Below are 22,138 nucleotides of genomic sequence, written 5' to 3' on the forward strand. Positions count from 1 at the left end.
GTTGAACCCACATGCTCTCCCTCAGCAGAGTAAACGGAGAGGCTGGGGTGCTCTGGAGGCATTATCACAAGGTCAGAAGATTTCTCAAGTCATCCCATGAGTGCAGATCCTTTTGGCACCCTGGGAAGCTACCAGAGTTCTTCTGTCTATGAAGGCTGATAACAGAACTCAGGGCAATGAACTAGTGCCCCTCATGTTCCCTCCTTCTTTCTCTCCTCCTTGAGTACCCTTCTATTCAGTTGCAGAGGATACCAATATATTCTTAGATACTCTCCATCTGGAGAAGCCCATCATTGCTTACTGCAAACAGGCCTGGACAGATGTAGAATTYGGCTCACACTCACTGCTTTGGAGGGCCAGGACATGGCTTCCCACCCACCAACCCATGTCTCCGTGAAACTCTCGGTGCACAGAGACCCATCACCCTGTGCTCACAAGGTGCTTCCTCGCGTGGGCAGGCTGATGGTGCGGGACACTTTCTCCTTGTAGTAGGGATCTCGGATGGAGAAGCTGATTCCGTCCTCTTTGATCTCCACGAGGGATGCCAAAGACTTGGTGATGTTCTTGGTGGAGATATCCAGTGTGGGTCCTAGACACTCAGCTGACACTGCCTTCATCTGCCCTGAGAGCTTGGGCTCTCCCTAGAGCAAGGAACAGGGCTCAGACACAGGCAGCATGGGGAGGACATGGGATACAGCAAGGGAGCTGCAGGGTGGAGTTGCTCATGCTCCCTAGTCATGGGAGGCTGAGCTTCCCTGCATCACACTGGGATGCCCATCACAGCCCTGGTTCTCCATACTCTAAGAAAGGGCAACAACCTCAGTAGAGCAGTGGGATTTCCTACACCTCTAACCACAAGTGAATGAATGTGGTACTGCATGGGGACCTGCTTGATGGCCACACAAACTTGGAAGGTATTGGGTGTCCTTGTGGATGTTTCCCAAATCTCCAGTCCTCCAGAAGACCACAGGACCAGGAGGTATGGGACCCTCTTTGCCTAGAGCTCACCCCACCATTCTAACATATCCCAAGCTTGTCTCTCCAATGGTAAGACTATGAAGCAGACCCCAAACTCAAGCCCTGGAGCACTGCCAGACAGTGTGTCCATCTGTCCATTATCCCATACCCTGTGGCAGGGCCATACAAAGTCAACTCACCTTGCACTTGAAGTCATCCTGGCTGGCTGAGCCCTTCATGGTGAAAGACTGGGAGAAGCTGCAAGGAATGCAAGAAGGCAGAGCTGGATTTTCAATGCTGAACTCTTTTCAGAGACCTGGCCACCCCCATTCAACAGATTCCTTGCTCCTCTGCACCCTTTCCCCAAGGGATGACCTAGTCTTCTTTTCCTGTTGGAGTCTAAGAGATGTTTGTGCTCCCTCCCAAGACCTAGACACCACAGGAGAGCTTAGATGGGGCTTTCTTCATTTATATTCATCCTTGAGCTTCTATGGGTGGCATCAGAGTCCCTGCCACACCACAGATGCTATCAGGTCAGGCATAGCTTGCTGCAGGCAGGGCTAAGCTGAGTGCTCACCTCCCATCTGAAGCCAGGCTGAATTCGGAGACCTCCTCATCCGTACTGGTGTAGCCATTCTCTGTGCACATGGGAGAAGGCATGTGAGCAATATGAAGCGACACATCACACCAAGTCCCATCTGGACTGGATGGCAGCAAGGCTCAGGGCAAAGCCTGGACTTTTGCAAAATGGCATGTTCCATCCTTGTGGCCCTGCTGCCATAGCTCAAGTTCCTGCCCAGAAGCACCACCTGTGCAGCCTGAGGGGCTAAAGCATGGACAGGCTGACCCCAGCCGCAGCATTTCCAAGTGCTCACTAGGGCTCTGACATAATAGGTTAGACTCACCCCACAGGGAGGAGATGGAAGTTCATAGGCAAGGATGCCTCACCCAAGGAAGGGTGCCCAGCCCTTGCCCTGCAGTCTGCCTCACCAAAGGCTTCTCTGTGAACTGCTGGCCCACCTTGCTGAACGTTGTGGATCAGAGCTTGTAGCTCGGGATGCGACTCTGCCTTCTCGCGCAGGGCATCCAGGATCACATGGTTCTGCGAAGAGCCAGTCACATCTGTCTGCCTCAGTCGGCCCTCCAGTAAGCGAATCTGGGCTTCCTTCTGTGCCACTTGCAGCCCCTGTCAGGAAGGTAGGCCATGGTTAGCCTGAGACAGACACATTACAGCCCCCCTTCTCTGGGTTCCATAAAGCTTGAGCCTACCCTTTATGCAATGTCTCAGCATGCCAGTCACCACTGCAGCATCAAGAAACACATTGTCACAAGGACAAGATGGGAGCAGGGTACCTGGGAGGGCCCTGTCAGACCTTCCCCAGCCCCCTGCCTCAAGCAAGTGCAGTTCTGCAATACCTTATCAATGGAAGCCTTCAGGAAATTATCCAGTAGGAGCCGAGCTTCAGCCAGGGAGCATGAGCTGATCACCACTGAGGTGTCAGTGGAATCCAGCTCTTCCTGAAAATCAGAATTAGGAAGGGAATTAGATGCAGCACAAGAGGCCTGCTGCTGGGCATGGGAAGGGCAGATAGCAGGCACACTAGTGAGCACTGCTTCACAAGGATGTTGGTGGTACTTTCGCCACACCTCTGTCTGGAATCATTCACTCGACTCTCATTTGCTCCAGTCTTCTCAAATGACTCTTGAGGAGAATTAGACAATGACACTCCATGAAAACCTGAACGGCTTTGGCACTGCCGTGGGCATCTTGGTGCAGACACTTAATTTGACACTAATTTGCAGGCACCAGCCTTGCGCAGATTCACAGCATCTCAAATCACCAGCTCAAAGTCTAGCCTGAATTATCAAAAGCCTCTTTTCCTCTGCTCACCTATGTGAGGCAAACTAGGGACAAGCTGGGGGCAGCACAAGAGCCTCTTGTCCAAGGCTGCAGCCACTAGAGGGGAGTGGAGAGTCGGGAAGCTGTACAGCGTCTTTGCAATGCATCTGGTGTCAAAACTAAACAGAAAATTTGTTGTTTTTTTGCTGGGAAAAGTACTGATCCTCCCCAAGCAAGTTTCTTATGTAGGACCTACAAATCCTTGCAAACTCCCATGAAGATGAGCAGTCACCAGCCTTTGCCAGGTGCTGCGGCTTTTCCATGTTTCTCAAGGCTGTGGGGTATGAGGCATTAGGATGTTCATTTCTTAGTCCTGCTACTGAGTCCCCACTGACAGAGCCTGGAGGAGGAGTGAAGGAAGAGCCTGGCTGCCCACTCTGCACTGGTGGTGGGAACTCACCCATAGAAGTGTTAGGAAGCTGCAAGCACATGGCAGAGCTCCCATTCACAATTAACCACGTAACAAGAAGTCATTGTGCTGGTGCAACCTCTCAGTGTCAGTGTCTACATCACTTGCCCAGAGGAAGAGCTCAGGCATCCAACCTGGGCAGGCCCCAGAGATGCCCTGGCCTCCTGGGGATGTTCCCCACTCTGCATCCCTTCCTCTCATTTCTGCAAGCAGAGCCCCGTCCAGTTGCCCACCTTGGTCTCCTCAATCTGCATTATAGTAGCTTGGCAGTCAGAAATGCTGTCATTGATGTAGTCTATGTTGGCCCCCAGCACCTCAATCTCCTCATTCAGCTCCTGCAGGCCTTTCTGCTCCTTGGGGTTCTCTGCCTGCAGTTTTGTCCTCTTGCCTAGCAGTGCCTCCTGTAGCAGTGCCAGCTCCTCCCGTTTCTAGGGGGAGAAAAGTAGATGGGTTGGCACTGTCAGCATGGTTGTCCCCCATCCCTGTAGCTATTACCCAGCCCCCTTCATCCACAGTTCTGCCCTCACCTTGATAAGTCGCTCCATGTCAGCCTCTAGGTTGACGATGGTCATTCTCTGCATGACAATGTCGAAAATGCGTCGTTCTAGAGATTGCCATTTGAGGCGGGCAGCCTTGCTGAAGGTCTGGCTCGTCCCCTTCTTAGGGAACTTCTTCCTACAGCCAGAGGGGAGAAAAGGGGTCAGGGAACCCAGCCACATCTTCCTAGAAAGCTGCGCTTTCCCCTAAAGAATGCCCTGGCTTTGGCTACCCAGGGGTGGAGGAGGCATCTGCATCATTTTTGGATACTCAGATCTGTCATTACCGCTGCCTGCTCTCACTAACTCTACTCCCTCCTTAGCAAGGGCAGGGGCAACAGCAACAGACTACCAGATCATTACAGCAGGGTTGAACCTGGCAGGGTTTGTCCTTTACTAGTAACACTTGCACAAGTTCAATGTTGGAGTCAAGCTCAGGTGATGGGTAGTTACACACTGCCAGTCSAGTCTGTTACCAAATCAGCAACTCAACACAGGCAAAATGTGCAATATAGAGCTAGCCTTCAATCTCTGCTCCCAGCTAAAAGCCAGCTGTGCTACTATGGGGATTCTGGGAAGGCTTATCATCCACCCTGTGCAGCCCCAGTTCAGCAGATACAGTCTGTCTCTGTCCTCACCTGGCAGGCCGAGCCCCATTCATAGGGGGTGAGGGGTCTCCCAAGAAGTTATTGATTTTCCGGTTCCATTGGCGCACGATGCTGGAGACTGAGCGAGCCCCAGACTCAGGCTCTGAAGAGGTGGTGCTGGCTGATACCTCTGCACCAGAGTCCAGCATGGCTGGCTTCTGGCTCATCCTGCCTGCGACTCGGTCCGACATGGGCTTGGCGAGACGACGCAGAGCTGAGACCTGCGCAAAAAAGGACAGAGGAGTGCCTGCATCAAACAGATATCTCCAGCCCAATCCTGCCTCAGCAACTTCAACTCTCTATAGGACGAAGAGCAACAGCAGCTCTAAAGAGACCCAAAGCCCTGAGATACAGAGAGGTGCTTCAGACAGCAAATTCAGGGTGGGAAATAAGCCCAGGCTAAGCAGCTCTAATGGAAGTTTGAATCCTGCCCTGAGGCATTTGTGTAACTCTGCAGACAGCATGCAGAAGATTTCTCCCTCCTGACTCACATCTATTCCTCTGCAGCCCAAGATCAGCTGCCCCAGGAGATGGGAAATTCCTCTGCTGGCCATTGTCATCTTCCACCTGGTTACTAACAGCCATAAACATCCTCCTAGTCCTTTGGGAAATCTTACCCCAGAACTACTATTTTCCAAGTGCCTGGTTGTCTCCTAGTCGAGTACTTGGGCTGCGAACCCAATGGAGGTAGAGATGATCCCTGTCTGCCCCAGACAACTCCCAGAGGCCCCTGCCCCAATAGAGGTGGCTGCCACTCTCTCACCTCCTGGGTTTTCCTTCGCAATACTATTTCCTGCTGCCGCTTCTGAGACTCCAGAGCCCGAATCTGAAACTGTGCAAGAGAGAAACAGATGATTAGAGTCCTGCTGGAGAAAGGAGGGCTGCCCAAACACCTTAGCAACGATTGCAGTCTCAGGGCTCCCATCACTGCAGGTAGGACATCGTGCAGTTCCATATGGGACCAGACTCTTATACAGTTTTTGGACATGAACAGAGTCACTCCTGATTTCAACAGAGCAGATTTACAGCCCCCTGGCTAGCCTTGACAACACACTCCCTTCTGAGCTGGGCAGGGAGCCCACAGCACCTCTGATAATCAAACTGCAAGCCGCAGGAAGGCTTTGAGGATGCAGCTGTTCAATTAGGTGTCCTGTGCCAGGGACTGTGCTGCTCTTTGCAAGGCAATTGGTGCAGCAGTGCCCCAAGTTTCTGGTATTTTTTAGCACCTCAGGGTGCCAGAGCAGGACAGGTGTTGATCCTTCCACTAAGCCTACCGTTTCCTGCACTGGTACACCCAGTACGACATGGGCTAGCTGGACGGAGCTCTAACCTCCTGCCGGCGTTGTTCCTTCTTGAGTTGAGCAATCTCTCGATTCCTCTTAGTCTCTGCCAGCCGCCTCCGCTGCTGTTCTTCCCGCATCTGCTTCATCAGCGCAACCTGGAACAAAAAGTGTCATTTGTCAAGGCACAAGCACTCAGTGGTGCCGCAGGCAGGGTCCCCACACATCACACACAGACAGCCATTCTGTGCTTGCCACCAGGAGTAGAAAATATAATTTCTCCCTCGAGCAGAGCAGGGAGCTGCACCTACCCACTTGGCTGTCCCAGTCTCAACCTCAGTGCTACACTAGAAGACTCCTCCCAGGACTGGGCACTAGGGATTCCCTCCCCATCCTGGCACACAGCAGCCACCCTCCCGGGTACCTTCGCCTTCTTCATCTCGGCCACCTCTGCCTGCAGCTTCCTCAGTTCTCGTTCATAGCGGGACTGGTTCTTCAGCAGTCGCGCGTGCTCCTTCTGGGCTGCCTGGAGCTTCTGCAGGTCTCGGTTCATCTCCTTCAGTCGTTTCTCATAGTCTGCTTTGATCTTGTTGGCTTTCTCCTCTGTGTAGCACTCCATGGTGCCTGGGGAAGTGTGGTGAGGGGCTGAGATGGCCATGTACCCTGGGCTCTTTCTGCACCAACACACCCTGCCAGGGATGCAGGGCTCGGTGCCCTCGTTGTCTTGCCAGACCTTTCTTTATCCCTTCTGCTCTGATGCCAGCATGGGCTGGTGTCTGYCTGAGGGCACCCTTCAGGATAGCAGTTCATGCCACAATTGCCAGGGGCTTAGAGAAGCTATGGAAGTGGATCTACAGCCATGTGAAGCCCTGCCTATGTGACCCATTATTTGCTGAGCCTCAAGATCAGCTATACTGTTGGGTCTATTTGGGTCTCATGTGTCCCTCAGTACCTCAGTTTCTCCGAGTGTCTAACAGGAGCCCATATCCCAGGAAGCAGTGTCAAGGATAGAAAAAGCACTGCCTTTCTTTCCTCTCGAGCCACCTCTCTAGCACCACTGGGGTCATGAGCTTTCCAGGTGACTAGTCTTGCTCCCAAATGACCGTGTGGATAGTTGGAGTTGGCAGGCCAGAAAGGGGGATTTAGGGCTGGCTGCCATAGGAATAAGATCGCACAAGAAGTGATTCTCACTGAGGTTCTGCAGGACACGATCCCGCTCCAGCTGTGTGTCTCGGATCTTGTTCTGCAGTAGTATCAGCTTTTCCTCGTATTGGTGCTTGAGGGTCTGCAAACGCCGCTGGCTGTTCTCCAGCTCATCAATCAGCTTCTGCTTGATCTCTATCTCACATGTCAGATCTGCCAGGTCAGCTTGGAAATTCACGGCTGGAGGTGAAGAGGGATAGTCAGACAGTGAGGGACTGGGAATAGCATCAGTCTCACAGCCCCACTGAATCATAGTGCAAGGAGAGGACAGAAGGAGCTGAAGATGAAGGGGCACAGGGCATACTGCTGGGGAGTACCAGTACTCCAAAGAGCCCTGGACACCCTCTGCAGCAGCAACATCTCCTAGAAGAGATGTGGTCCAGGGTCCCACCAGACTCTCCCTTCCTCAACACCAGGACACCATGGCTAACACAGCCCCCGATACCAGGATGCTCATATGGCCCTGAACTTTACCCTTCTCTTCCGCATCTGAGTCCGAGTCTACCAGGCTCTCTTCACTCCCTGAGTCCTCATCTTCATCCTCACGTCCATCCTCTTCCTCACAGCCACTCTCATCTTGTTCTTCCTCCTCCTGAAAGGTAAATGCCAGGCATCAGCTTACAGCATGGCTTTGTCTTTCTTTCTATGGTATCTCCCCACCTCCAAACTGGAGCTCATCCCCACAGCAATGGGCCTCAGCCTCCCAGGCAGGATGTATGGAGGCTGCAGCACCCTTTCTGGAGCCCCCAGTGTACATAGCGGAGATGGCAACTCTGTACTCTGGGTCTGTCCCCTCCCCCCMCCCCCCCCCAAAGACTTCTCCCAGCTGAGCAATACTGCATCATCCCACCCCCTTCCACCAACATTGGGTGAAATTGAGCCTAAAAGAACACTGCCTCCTTGCTCCATATCAGGACAGGCTGGGGAGCATCCAARTCCTCTTTACTCCTGCTCCTGCCATTATGGGATCCCTGGCTCCATGACCCACCCCAGGCTCATCACATCCTTCTCCCACTAAGGGTAGCAATGATGCTTCAACACCCAAATGTTCACTCCCTGTGCCCCATCACCTCTTCAGCCTCGTTCTCATCCGTCTCCTCCCCATTGTCCTGCTGCAGCTTCGGCCGCTTCTTAAATGCTTCCTTCTCAGGGCTGAGGGAGAGGAGCAGGAGGGCTGGTGTGAGTTTCATCGAGGGGGAGCCTGGGGATGGGTCCCACAGAGCTGTCCCACTCCCCTCCCACAACCTCCTTCTTTTGACTCCTCTGGGAAAGCAACCTCTGGATATGTGTGATGCCTGAAAAAGACATCGAGGAGGAGGCAGTGCTGTGGAAAGGAACCCAGGCCACTGAGTTCCCCATCTGTGGTGATTAGCAAAGATGGCGAGAAAAAGGCAAGATACCTGGCCCTGCAAGGACAGACAGAATTGACATGGAGCCTCCCCCTCCCCCAGTGTCACACAGGAGCCGACCTCTTCCTCCGCTGCCTCCTCTCTTTCTTTTTCAAACGCTCCAGGTCCTGCTTGGCCCGTCGGAGGACGTCAGAGGCCTCTGTCTCCACCGAAGCAGCAGGACTGCTCAGGCCAGCTAAGCCAGGTGCTGGAGATGAGCCCATGGAGTAGGGGGGCCTGGCAGAGACGCGCGAGAGGCTGCGACGCAGTGATTCATTCATGGATTCACTCTCCAGGAGCTTGGTCCTAAGGAGCACAGACAGGATGTAATCAAAGAGGGGATATCCTGCCATCTCAAGGGGAAGCTGGCTGGCCTTTAAGGAGGTAAGAGTCAGGCACAGAGTCAATATCAAATCTTCCTTACTCGTCTTGAGCCAAAAGACCAGGACACTGTGAACAGGGAGCATCTAAGTGATATGCGAAACAAGCAGATGGACTCAGCAGTCCCTGGGAAACATCAGGAAGTCCTGTCAGCCCTTCTCCTCCTCTACTGATGGGCACACAATGCATAACTCTAGCCAATGCACTGCCCAACCCTGAGACTGGGATTCACCCAGCTTGAGAGATGCCAGTGRCCTGAGACTGGGATTCACACAGCTCAAGAGATGCCAGTGGCCTCAACAGCTGCTCCATTAAGGCTTACAAATAACCTCTCCTAACAAACCACATTCCCAGTGATCCTTTAGAGGTATGGAGCTCTGACCAACCAAAGGCCTTGGCAAGGAGGAGGGCAGCACCTAGGCTCAAATACAGTCCTTGCATGCACCAGTGCATGGTCCAGCACACCATGGGATCCAGGTAACAAGTACTCAACACATTAGACCTCATTGCCTGCCAGCAGTGAGCAGAAGGGGAGAACAGCAGAGCCTGGCTCACCTCAGCTCTTCAATCTCCCGAATGTAGTTCTGGATGAGGGCACCAATGGCTTCGTTACCATCGCCTAGAGGAGTAGAAGCTCAGGTTGGTCAAGGCGCAATGCAGGCCCTGTCATGGGCACCACTGGCCTACATCCTGGCTGTGCTGGGTGGGTTGACCCCCTGTATTGCATGTGTCCAGTCTCACCTGCCTTGGCCAGCATCAGGTTAGCCTCCTGGCTCATAAGATGCATGACTCTGCTGTTGATGGCATCAATGGCCTCCTGCATGGCTTTCACTCGCATGCGCAGTGTGTTGTTCTCCTTCTGGAGCATGGCATTCTCATGGAAAAGGTCACTGTAGCCTTCAGAGCCATCCTCCCCGATGACTCGCTTGCCCTTTAGGGAGAGGAGAGGAGCCCATGAGCACAGGATGTGCTAGGAGGTGGAGGCCCACCAATAGTATCTGTGGGGCCAGGCAGGCCCCGATCCCCAAAGTAGGGGCAGGGAGAATACAGGGGTCCTAGGAAAGCCCAAGCTGAAACACCCAGAAGGAAATGGCATAGATAGAGCATGGGGGATGTTTAAAGGCTTCTCCCTACCTCAACATTCTGAGATTTGTCCAAAGTTCTACCTGTGGCAGGGCAGGAATTAAATTCACATCTCCAGTGTCTGAAGCACACACACTAACCACTAGGCCAGCCTTCAAAGGCCTGCGGTGGGGAGATAAATGACCTGGCCATTCACCAACTGAGGACTAGCTTTTACGGAGAGCAAAGCAGTAAGAGCTGGACAGATGTACAAGGGCAAAAGAAACCCTGAAATGTTCTCTCTGCCCAGAAAATCATCCATCATTCTTAACAGCAAACTGACATTTTTCACAGTCTCTCAGTGTTTTGCCATAGCTGATTTTCTCCACATCATGGTGCCACTGAAATATGGCCATTTCTGGAGCAGTGACCAACTGTCCAGGGCCACAGAACTCACTCATAGAGAACAGGGGCTATGCAATAGGGCCACATATGAGCTGCTTATCCATAGCGTGAGAATGTGGTGGACAAGAGGGTCCTGCCCACTAAAATGGCCCCAGTTTAAACATGAGGAGGATTCTTCCTGCTTCTGGTTCAATCTCATCTTTATGGCTGCCTGCCCACAGGGCTCTGCTCATTTGGCCACTCACTGCTTTGTACTCCATCAACTCCATCTGGAGACGGGCAATCTCAGCCCGCAGGGCACTGATCTGCTGGCTTGTCTTGTCTTGGTTCACCACCACTTTGTTCTTGATGTTGCGAGCCCGGTTTGCATACTTGAGTGTGTTCAGGGTCTCCATGAAGTCCCGGTCAGATGGGCTCACACAGGCAATCATGATGGTTTGGCTTGGAGAGATGAAGGTCAGGATGAGATGACAGTTCCCACTGCTCTGTGCCAACTTGGTGGAAGAACCATGAGGTTCAACTATATTCAATGATGGGCTTCTCCCAAGACCCAACAAAGGCCACTTGCATTTAGACAGCCACCCTAGGCCCTTCTTTACTTCATAACCAAGGTATAATCCAGATTTGATCCCTCCTTGAGCTAGGGGTACTGGCAAAACCCACATGTACCACCCCACCAGCACAGCATCAAGCATCATTGAGCAAAATCCACCATCCAAAATCTGGCCTAGCACATRCAAAGCTTTATAAAAAAGAAGGGGCTCTTCAAACAGGTACACCCAAACTAGGCAGGAAATTAAAGCTGACTCGTGTTGGGTAATGCTACCTGCCAGCTCTCACATCAGCAAAGGCTCAGGAGCCCTTTGCAATTTTGCTGAAGCTGGCTAATTGTATCTGGGATTTGGGAGCAGCTAATGTATTTAAATCTGCAAAGTCAGGCACTCCCTCCCCACTGGACAACCCATAAAGTGTCTGAGTCCTGATACAGCTCCCCCACAGAAACATAGACCCTCATCCCTTTAAACATGGGGATAGCTTCCCACAGTTCTCCCACTGGGGTCAGCCCCCTCAAATCATGGTCCATGCCAGCCCCAGCATGGGACACCCTTACCTGTTGCCCCCGAGGGAATCCTGCAGTAGGCGAGTGAGCTTGGAGTCACGGTAGGGAATGTGCACAACTTTCTTGCTCTGGTCTCCAAGGGCACTAATGACATTTCCCAAGGCCAGCTGCCAATGCAAAGGAAAGTACACCCGCAAATTCAGCCTCTGCTGAAAACACAGCTGTCACATTCCCAGCATTTCAGGCCTGGCATGCATGCTGTGTCACAGATCTGGGGTGCAACAGATGGAAACATGTGGCTTCCTTTGCCCTTCCCAGCATTCACTCTCTTTCCTTGGGCTGTGCCTCACATTCTCACGTGCACCAGGACATTGAAGAGCAGCACTGAACCCCGAAGTTGTTTTTAAGCTGAAGTTAGCAGACCTCCACATGTTGAGGACTTGTACCCTTGTGCCCACTTATACTCTTTCCCCACATTTCAGCTAATGACACATTCTGCCTTTGGGAGGAGAGCTGTGCCCTTCGCACAGGTATTTTGGATCATGGATAATCCTACCTACAGACCTAGACAGCATAACCCATGACATAGGTAACAGCAATACCTACAACAAAGAGCAGCTTTGAGTGGGACCCCAAGGTGTCCCAGGCTCTTCTGGCCAAGCCCTGACTCTCCTCTGCCCTCCACACACCAGCCTCCCCAGGGCCATACCAGCCCACAATTGATGGAGATGCCTTCCTTTGCTCTCTCTCCTGTAGCACCCGTTCGCTTCAGCCTTTCCGAGCCGGCCAGGTCAACGAAGTGAAACTTGGCTGTGAGGGTCTCATACTCAGTGGTGGGCTGGGCTCCGTCTGGGAGGCCAGTCACCTCCCCGTTCACCTGCAAACAAGCACACTCAAGGATCACCTACCACAGATCTGGAGCTGCCAGGAAACTTCCTCAGCCGCATTCAGCAAAAGCTGACATGTTTCCCCTTAGCATCCGCCCTTTTGAAGATCAGGGAAAAGGATCCCAACAGCAACTTACTCTGGGACATCCCCTGGACCAGGCCATCCCTGATTGGGAGACAGTGCCCTTGGGACAGGGCTGCTTTAGGCACACCTTTGATCTCATGAAAAGGTAATATTTGCTTTAACTGGAAGGAAACAAGATAGAGCCCAGGCTCTCTGGGCTTCAAACTCTCTTCCTTTCCAGGGGAGCCCCTGCACATTGCCTAAGTATCAGAGTTGGGAGTAGCTGACCAAGAGATGAGTGCTTCTAGGCCTCCCTGCATCTCACCATCTCCGGGCGGGCACACACTCGCATCTGGCACAGGTGAATTGTGAAGATGGCATGGGATCGGGAGCTCTGCACGTTCATTTGGGTACTGGCAGTGGTGCGGGAAAGAGCCCCCTGCTTCAGGCACTGGATCAGCTGCAACAATACAGGGGAGGAAGAAATGAAACCTTGAAGCTCCCTTCTAGAGATGCCCAGGAGGCTCTTTGCAACTTTGTGGCACAGGGCAGCTGCATCACACCTGGGCTACTCTGTAACCATCCAGGATTAGTTCCCCCCTTCTCACTGTGTTGCCTCTGGGTGGTGTGTTCCCAGCCTGTGGGACCTGTCTGCATTCCCTCTTCTGCACACACCTCATCCCACACCTACCTCATCCTGTGAGCTGATGAGGCGTGACGTGACTCCTGTGGTGTAGATGCTCCCACTGGCATCCTCATGGATTTTGATGTTAGATTTGCGGTKTCGTGTGTCAGGGTCACGGGTGCTGTCAAATAGGTCCAGAATCTCCTCATTGTACAGCTGAGAGGGATGAAAACATTTGTAGGATGAGTAACAGTGAAGAGGAGCCTGGCAGAGCCTGGCATAGCAGGAGTGGCAGGAGCTGCCCTCTGCCATCCAGCTGCTGGAATCCTGAGAGCTAGGAGGACAGCTGCTGTGTGCATCTCTGTAAATATGCTGTGTTCTTACATATGTGCATGCATGTGTGTATGTGCCTATATGTGCTTGTGTGTGTAGGCAAGGATAATCAGCAGTGCTAGTGTGGATATATGTGCAAGTGTAGGAAAAGATGCACAGGCTTGTTTGTGCTTGCAATGTRTTTGTGTACATGTGTACAGCAGATAATACATGGGCAAGTTTGTGTGTGCATGTGTGTGTATATGTAGCAGAGGATACAGAGACAAGCCAGTGTGTATGCTACTTTGGAGGAGAGGCTGTGCAGGAGAGCTGCTGTGTGCACACATGTGCAAGTGTCCATGCCCCTACAAAGCTCTCAGTTGCATTTTGCCAGCTGGTCCCAGCTGCCAACTCTATCTTGTCCCCAGCCCACACAAGCAGCCGTATGGGAACCAAAAGACTTGCAGAGCCCTTTCATGGGAGTCTGAAAGGACACCCACAAGTTACACACACTTTGGCCTTTCCTGATCACCCAGGAGAGATGGAGGGCTCCAGCGCCCTCTGGCTCTGGGTGAGAAGGATTCAGAACAACCTATGCCTTGACCTTGCTGCTCCCTTCTCCTGGCTTCATGGCCCTGGCCATCCTCACACCTCCTTCTGTCCCTAGAACTTGCATCTCACCTCCTCAGYTCCTCTTTTTCTTCCACAGAGTGCAAAAAGCTACCTACTGAAATACCACAGCCTGGAACAGCCATTTCAGCCATGCAGCAGACCCATGCAGAGAACTCAGGCATCTGGGCTCCTAGAGCAGGCTGGCACCAATCAGTCCAGAGATACTGTGAGATCTCATCCTGTATGGTCATGCCTATGGCCCTGAACATCCTGTTTCTGCATTGCTCAGGGCAGGATTCCCCCAAGTGATCCCACATACCCAGGGGTGTCACTAGTCACTGAGCCAGCAGATTCGCCTTCCTCCGTGGCTTCCACAGGTCACCTCTGCATTGCAGGGCAGAAGGGAGATGGGACACAGGGACCATGGAGTGCCAAACAAGCAGGGACAACCTTGAGGATGCAGAGCTGTTAGAAGAATCCCTTATCTGAGTCTTGTCTTCATGGTATCCTCTCTCACCCCAGGGTGGAAACACACCTCTGTTCCCCTTCTCTCCATGGCCATCCAGTGCTGCACAACATGCGTGGTCACCCATGTCCCGACTTAGAGATTGAGGTCACTTGAGGACTGCAGACTCTCGGCCAGCACAGCAGATCAGAGCTAATCTATACCCTGCTACCCCAGGTTCAAATGGGTTCTCAGTGCATTTAAACATCCCTCTAATAAGCCTGCTCCCAGGGGCAGTTACAGGTCAGGGATCAGTAGAGCCAAATCCTGTTCCGTTGCTGGAACGGCAGAGTTGTTAACCAGCCTCTTACACAACCACATGCCCATACTGGCACAAGAAGGCTGTTTCAGCCACAAAATCCTCCCAGGATGCCTGGCCAAGGGTGGATTTAGGGGTAGGTATTCAAGCAAAGCCATAAGATCTGTCCTGGTTTAATGTCCTTCCCAGCAGGCAGGGTGGTCTAGTGATTGGAGCCCTCAGCAGGCTAGAACTGCCTTTGTCATTGGGTTTTCAGGTAACACGTTTTTACTCTCCTCAGATGTAACAGAGGCCCTTGGAAAGCCTTCAAGACTCAGCTGGCAGACAGTATGGCTCTGCATGTCTCCATCTACATTAGAGATGACCCTTAGGGCTGCCCAGGCTCAGCTAAGCATGAACACAAGTGGCTTTGAAATATGCTTCAGGAATTTGTCTGGAGAAAACCTTGTCCCCATCTGCCACTGCACACCCTTGAGACCAGCAGCACTGCCGGACCTCCCCCCACCCGCAAGATCTCCAAGGCTATCTCAAGAGCCAAAAATTCCAGGGGTTGGGAGGCAGCAAAGATAAAGTATGCAAGAAAGCCCTATGGCAGCCGGAGTTAACCAAAGCAAAGCCACTGCTTCATCACCCCCTTTAGTCTATTTGGGATCGTGCTGGACCTTGCTGTGCTCTACAGGGTTGCCTGCAAGGATAGTGAGGACAGAAGCAGTGGAGGAGTTCCCAGCAGCTCCCCTCTCCAATACTCTTCCTTCATGCTTCCAAGTAGCACAGCCCCAACACTAGCTAACAGGTTGCCCAGCACCTTGGGACAGTGTGGGGTCATCCTGATGAGCAAGCAAGAAAAACTAAGGCAAGGGAAATTATGGCTGGACACTAGAGAAGATCTCCTAAAGGGCAGATCTAGGGGGGCTGGTGAAGGAGGGGAAAGGATGTCCCATAGAGTAGGGGGAAAAAAGCCAATATCTGAACCTAGAACCCAGAAAAGGCTCGTCTTTACTCCAGTCCCATCTTGCCAGGGTTCAGTCAATAGTAAGGATGGGGCCAGTCCCTGAGGCACTGTGGGAGGACATAATTGTGAAGTCCCACTGAATGAGGCCCTTGGGAAAGGCTCTGCAGATGGAGAACTGAATGGGAAGTTTTTTTCCAGCAGTAACAGTGGCACTCCAGTCTAGGAGGTGACCATGGGAACCTGCTTTGCCTCTCCAGGGCACTGACATCCRGAGATTTCCTCTAGGCCACTAAATCCATGTGGAGGTAAGATCACAGCACAGGGCCTTTCTCCTACCTGCCTCCTCTGGTTTTACATCAGGACATCAGCCAGATCAAGTCTGTTCAGGAACTCAGCTTTGCTCAACACTACCACCCCATTGCTTTAAATCAGTTTCCATCTTGAACTTCTTGGCATGTTCTACCCTAGAAACAGCCACACGATACTTGCCAGAGAAAGAGCAACAGCACGTACACAACCCACAAGGTTTGCAGGCTCTCTGAGACAAATTTCATCAGGTGAAAGGAGCAATTAATGGAAGAGGCCTTTAAAATTGAGAAGCCATAGGGGAGGTGGGAGAGGATGTAATGAAGCATTCTCAAAGTCAAAGATGCACCGGAGGACTTGTGAAATAATAACCACTCCTCAACCCCCTCAAAAGAATGGAGGTCTTTCACCTCGCTGTTTCAGTGGGAACTCTTATTCCCACATAAGGCCCCTTGTGCATGGTCATCACAAGGTCACCAATATTCTCGTGCTTAGAGTCTCCTCTGCCCTAGTATGCAGCCTCAGTTGCAGCAGCATGTGCTGTCTGCTTTCCTACCCCAGTGCCCACCCAGCACAGCTGGGGAGCAGCTTGAGACCCAGCTGCGTGACCCTGCAACCTGGGACATGCAGGACTCAAGGAGCTCAGGACATAGTTGCTGTGGAAAGGGCAGACCCCTCACCATGTCCCTCACAACATCCTGACCCGCTGGTGCCCACCTCCAGGAACTGGGCGCTGACTTTGAACTCCGGGGCTGCCATGCCATGACTCTGTGCTGCTCGCTTGCGCTCCTCGATGCCGCTGAAGAGATGGCTGATGGCCCGTGGGATGATGCCCTGTTCATCCTCGGAGATATTCATATCGAAGCCAGTGCCCATGGTGTATGTCTTCCCTGCACCAGTCTACAAAGAGGGAATGAGGAGCGAGCCAGCTGTGCCATCTGAGGTTCAGCTCAGCCCACAGTGCCCCACAGCTCCCCAAGCCACCCCTTGGCTCCCCAAACTCTGCTAGGCCCTTTGATTCCYCCTTTCCCCCTACTCTACTAGCTCCCCAACCCCCTAAACCAGCTGTGCCTCCCTTTCTCTCACCCATGGACACCCTCCACCCTGGCTTCCACATGGTCCAAGAACAATCCTCTGCCCCCTCTACAGCTGAAGGCTTTAACACTCCTGCATTCCCCTAACCTTTGCAGGTGCTACACTCAGCAGAGAGCTGGCATTCACGACTCAAGAGAGTCCAGGGCCCATTCCAGAGTTCCAGGAGGGGGCAAAGCAGGTACCTGGCCATATGCCAGCACTGTGGCATTGTAGCCCTCGAAGCAGCCTTCGATGAGCTTGCCCACACACGTTGCATAGATCTGCTCCTGCCATGTGTCCAGGTCAAAGACAAAGTCGTAGGTAAAGGCCTTGTCCTTCCCCAGAAGCACTTGAGGCTCTCCAGGTGTCACAGAGGTGCAGATGTGGCATCCCTCGATTTTCTCTTTGGACAGTTGGGGACGGATCCTGTAAGAGAAGAAACAGGGTGAGAAAAGCCTCAGGACTCATCCCATTGTCTTGACCCAGAAACACTGGGCATGGTTCTTGCTTGAAACATGGCTGCTACAGGAAGGGGGATGATAGCACTGCTGTGTGCAGTTTGGAGCAAACATCACATGATGCACGTGATGTTTTGACTTCTGGTCCCCTGCCTGTGTCTGCATGCCCCAACAAAGATCCTCATCTGCTTGTGGATGAGAAACAAGGTTGGTGGATGGCAGTAATGCCACTAGCCACCTCCACAAACAAGGAGAGAGGCAAGGCTGGGCATTTGCAGGGCACCACAAGCACTTGCAAATCAGACTAAAATAAGGTATCCTACATCCAAAATTCTCCCCTTACACCAAGAGCTAAACATGGCTCAGCAGCCCATATCAAGCCAGCCAGCCTCCCCATCCCCATATTGGCTCATTCACTGCAATGTCTGTGGCTAGGCAGTGAGCTCCAGACTGCATGTAGACACTAATCAATTTATCAAAGCAGCCCTAACAGGGACTGGTACAGCACAGGAAGATAGATAGCTGTGTTTCAGCTGGAAGCCACACACCCATTCACAGTGCCTGCAATGTGAGAACACTCGCTCGAGTGTCAGCAAGTTCAGGCTATAGTTACAAAGGCCTCAAATGCAAAATTACAATGAGACGGTTCTAGCATCAAAACAACCATCTAAAATAAACCGCTATCCAGCCTGGTGGCTTACCAAGACCAAGGAATTAGCAGATGATACTGGGACAGGCAAAGCTGCACTTGGCTCCAGGTTCTGGCTGTGTGCAAGACCTACCTGCTGCATTCTTGCCTTCCACACCTCAAATCCTTCAGATACACCACAGTGGACTGAAAGAGCTGTGAAGCTGACTACAGAGACGCAGTTCTGCTGGTAATGGGCACTAGCTTTTGTTGAAGTTGTAACAGCTTAGGGTTTCAGGCGATAATGTTGGCCGTGGGAAGCTGGCTGGTCCCAGAGGACTTGGGGAGAAAGAAAGAACAGAGCCAAACGTCCTGGCAAATGCCTTAACTCTCATTAGAGCTAATGACTTCACATCTCCCTTCCCTAGATGCTTCATAAATACATCTATTAATTCCTCCTAAGCCACATAACTAGCAGGATGAGATACAGACCACAACAGACACTTCGCACATCAGGACTCTGCATTCATTTGTATGACATACTGGGCTTTGCCAACTTGATTGACAGCAAAAGCAAAACACTAAAGGATCAAAACTAGCTGCACTTTGGCCAGGGGAGAGTCCGTTCCTGCAGAGGCTGCGAGCAGCTTGCGTATCACATTGGAGGACAAGGATGACAGGAGGAAGTGTGAGTATCATGCAACCCACAGCCAGGAGGCTTTGCTAGCAGACATGTGGGAACAGCTCTTTGCTATATACGTGTATGGATATATTTAGCTTAGCAGCCACAATAGAAAGCAGCTTTTGATGTGCTGAGAGCTAGACTTGCTCCAGTCGCCTTCCTAGGGTCCCACCCTCCTCCAGAAAAATTAACCCAACAGATTTTAATTAATTTTTGACCAATATGATGCATCCCTCCTCTACCTTCACACATGCATGGTGACAATGTCCCCAGGGAACGGGGAGAAGAACAATCTGAAAGCAGGGTATTTTTTGGAAAGTTTCTCTCTTAAGAAAAATGAGAACAAGGTTTTCAGCAAAAGATTTCTCTCCCATCCACAAGTGATTAAATATGTGCATGTGAGCTTGGAAGAGAGGACGTGCAGGACACTTAATGTGTGCGTAAGTGTGTCTGCATGCATGAGTATTTTCCATAGCATCTTCAGGACCCACCTTGGGCCTGGCCACCCAATGCTGAGCTCTTCCAGCTGTCCACATGCCAATGCCATCACCAGACGTCTCCCCTGCATTGACTCTTGAAATCTGCTGCACAAATGCATCAGCCTGCTCTGAGCACCCAAGGGAGCCCTATCTGTCACCCCAGCTTCTTGCACATGTGGGACTCAAAAGGCTGGCGGGGACTCAGCCATCAGCAAAGCCCTCAGTGCAATCGCCCTTGTGCTGTCCCATCTCCCCAGAGCAACTGAAGACCCCAGTGCTCACGCCTCTGCCAGAGGTGCTCTCCATGGAGCATGCAAAAGCCCAGACTGTGCATGGGTCCCATTTTCCAGGCAAACGGCCAAGTCTGGGCAGTGATGACAAGGCATGGCCCTCCATTGCATGGTGCAGAGATGTCCTGGGGAACTGGCTGTTACCAGTAGCTTTGCCATCCAGCATCACAGAAGATTTACACAGCCATCAAGATATACGACATAGAGTTTCTCTTTGCTGGTGTAACTAATTCTGCTGCTCCTGGGTGTTAGACAGGCTCTGCTCACCACCACTGGGTGGTGCACTCCGTGCTCTTCTAGGAGCAGCATCTCCATTCCAGGCAGTGGGCAAGACAAAACCTGTCTGGGCCAGGCCTAAGGGGCACAGGAAGATCCTACCAAAATCAATTAAAGACTGAAGAGAGCTCAAGCAATTCCATCCTGAAACACTTGCATCATTCCTGGTCCTTCCCAGCACACCAAACCCCTTCCAGAACTTCTACTTAGGCCTTCTTCTGCCCTCTTCTGCAACTTCTCATGGTAGGAGCAGGGTGTATTTGTGGATAGTTAAAGTCATGATCAAGCAGCATGAGACCTCCTCCAAATATCCCCTAAGGACCTGGAAACCCAGCATAGATTCTCCCTTCAATTTTGTACCCCATCAGGCAACGCTGGGTGAGCTGACAACTTTTGTCCTGCTTCGCCTCAGTTTCCCTGCTCTGCAGCTGAGATGAACAACTTTTTGCCGAGTAGGGTGAGAAAGTCATAAAGTCACTATCTGGATTGGTCCTGGCACTTCTTGTCACTACCTCTACCAAAAAGGAAGCTGGCCAAGTCCTGTCTGTCCATGAGACCTGGGAGAAGTGAGGGTAATGCTGTCAGGGGCTCAACCTGAAGGGTGTTTGAGTCAGCACCTCTGGATATCTGTTGCTTTCAAGCCTGGCAGGAGTGCATCCAGAGCTGCTCTTGCTTACTAGGGTCCTCCAGCTGCCAGGTGCTCCCTAATATAGGCCATCCATGTGCTCCTTTCACCCACAATCTCATCAGCTGCCCCTGACTGGCCAACCTACTTTGCCTATGATCATGGGTGCCAGGTGGAAGGACAACTTGTGCCCACTGGCAAGGCTCATCACAGAGCCAAATGTGCCAGGGTCTGCTCATCCACCAAGAGCCCACAACACAGACTCCTACACTTATTTGGCAATTAATTACAGGCTTATCCTCTAAGCAGCACCCAAAATAAAACAGCTTAACCAGTGAGGAGCTACTTGCTGTCCCCCCAGCTCAGGAGGGATTAAAGTCCCAGCCCCACAGGGCAGATTGTGCCCAGCAGTCCCAACACTGGCACAGACAGGTTTCTTCTGCTTGAAGTCATTGGCATAGGGGAGATTCCAGGGCCCAGCCAGGAAAAGCAATGTCAGCCCTATCTCACTCATCCTCAGATTGATAAATCTGCCCTGGACAAGGCAAGGCACACTCAAAAAGAATGCAAAGGACATTCAGTAGGTCTGCAGAGGCACAAAGAGCCTAGTCACGGGAGGAGGTGGATAGCAAACAGGGAGAACAAGATCACCAGCCACCTTCTATCCACCCAGCCAGCACACACATCCACCAACACCTTCAGCCTGCTCCCTGCAAAGGGATGGTGATGACAAGGGACCAAACAGAGCAGATTACCCTGGACAGAGTTGCACAGTATCTCAGAGCATCCCTGCCAAGCAAGGTTGGCTGCTCCCCAGCCTTGGACACCCAGCACACAGAGCTGGAAGTGGATGGACACACAAAGACAGCAGCGCAGGCAGGGGTGGAGACTGCTCCTTCCCAAACTGGCAGCTCTAGCTGGGGCAATGACAGATGATGCTGCAAGAGCCTGCCTGTTCCAGCATCAGCATCCAAATCCCACAGGAAGAAAGGCAGTGAGTGCCAGGGAGAGTCCATATCCGGTCTCCACTACAGCCATATTCAAGAGAAAAAGAGACACAGAGCAGTTTATAAAGGCACAGAGGCAGCATGCAGGGAACCTCGGCAAGGAGCCTCTCTGTCTCTCGCCCTTTTCTTCCTTGTCTTGCTGGCAGACTGTGAAAGCACTAGTCTGCATGACTTGGCTGCCATGGTGATGGAGCATCAGGGAGGAAGGGTGGAAGAGGGTAGTGGGTCCTGTACCCCAAAGGGCAGGGAGCTTTGACACGCATGCACAAGCATGCTCTCCAGCAAGCCCAAAGTGCACAAAGGCTGGGTTGTTCAGTTTCCCTGCCGTAAGCCAGCGTTTAGCCAGAAGGGAGGCAACCAACGCAGGCTGAGAGCAAAACCTTTGACAGGCACCAGTGGGTCAGCTAGCTCTCACAAGAGCCCTCAAAGGGCTGGCCCTGTGCTCCCTTCGACCTGAGCAGGAGCAGCCCCCTTGKGAAGGGGCTCGTACATCCTCGCACTACACGTCCTGCTTTCTGCAGAGGGGGCAGGAGAACACGAGGTGTCCTGCTGTCAGCACTTTATCTTTTGCAGGCTGGGGGGCTGCACCCACTGGGTGCAGACTGGACACCACCTAGCACCCCTCAGCCCCCAAAGATGCATACAGGGAGGCCACTACCTAGCATGAGAAGGCACAATACATGCATATGAATGGCTGAGTTCACTTCCAGTGTCCCTCTGTCTCTCCACTCTGACAGCCTCAGTTTCCTTCCTCTTAGCCCATTGCTATGGCAGTATCAGGGGGCTCCAGAGCATCCTTCTGCCTCCAGCACTTTACGAAAGCTGTTGTAGCACGTCGCACCCTATTTGCCAACAGAAGAGCTATGGTA

At 52.3% G+C, this 22,138-nt stretch overlaps 1 protein-coding gene across 1 annotated transcript in view; it reads right to left on the reverse strand.

Annotated features, from left to right (window-relative positions):
* Positions 1 to 19,139, reverse strand: part of KIF21B (kinesin family member 21B) — a 33,141-nt gene extending 14,002 nt beyond the window's left edge. Inside the window, exons 1-25 of the mRNA XM_085307710.1 lie at positions 19,084 to 19,139; positions 17,028 to 17,250; positions 16,468 to 16,650; positions 12,871 to 13,020; positions 12,505 to 12,639; positions 11,938 to 12,105; positions 11,280 to 11,395; positions 10,414 to 10,609; positions 9,443 to 9,632; positions 9,257 to 9,320; positions 8,402 to 8,626; positions 8,003 to 8,084; positions 7,407 to 7,524; positions 6,921 to 7,112; positions 6,154 to 6,353; positions 5,780 to 5,887; positions 5,213 to 5,281; positions 4,441 to 4,670; positions 3,794 to 3,941; positions 3,500 to 3,694; positions 2,374 to 2,475; positions 1,978 to 2,143; positions 1,535 to 1,595; positions 1,158 to 1,215; positions 436 to 641 (exon numbers count right to left, since the gene is read on the reverse strand). Of these exons, the coding sequence (XP_085163836.1) occupies positions 436 to 641; positions 1,158 to 1,215; positions 1,535 to 1,595; positions 1,978 to 2,143; positions 2,374 to 2,475; positions 3,500 to 3,694; positions 3,794 to 3,941; positions 4,441 to 4,670; positions 5,213 to 5,281; positions 5,780 to 5,887; positions 6,154 to 6,353; positions 6,921 to 7,112; positions 7,407 to 7,524; positions 8,003 to 8,084; positions 8,402 to 8,626; positions 9,257 to 9,320; positions 9,443 to 9,632; positions 10,414 to 10,609; positions 11,280 to 11,395; positions 11,938 to 12,105; positions 12,505 to 12,639; positions 12,871 to 13,020; positions 16,468 to 16,650; positions 17,028 to 17,250; positions 19,084 to 19,139 (3,641 nt within the window). The remainder of the gene's footprint in view (positions 1 to 435; positions 642 to 1,157; positions 1,216 to 1,534; positions 1,596 to 1,977; positions 2,144 to 2,373; positions 2,476 to 3,499; positions 3,695 to 3,793; positions 3,942 to 4,440; positions 4,671 to 5,212; positions 5,282 to 5,779; positions 5,888 to 6,153; positions 6,354 to 6,920; positions 7,113 to 7,406; positions 7,525 to 8,002; positions 8,085 to 8,401; positions 8,627 to 9,256; positions 9,321 to 9,442; positions 9,633 to 10,413; positions 10,610 to 11,279; positions 11,396 to 11,937; positions 12,106 to 12,504; positions 12,640 to 12,870; positions 13,021 to 16,467; positions 16,651 to 17,027; positions 17,251 to 19,083) is intronic.
* Between the last annotated feature and the right edge of the window lie 2,999 nt (positions 19,140 to 22,138).

This window comes from Rhea americana, unplaced genomic scaffold (genome assembly GCF_003343005.1).
Source record: "Rhea americana isolate MKP2758 unplaced genomic scaffold, rheAme1 scaffold_261, whole genome shotgun sequence".
NCBI lineage: Eukaryota > Metazoa > Chordata > Aves > Rheiformes > Rheidae > Rhea > Rhea americana.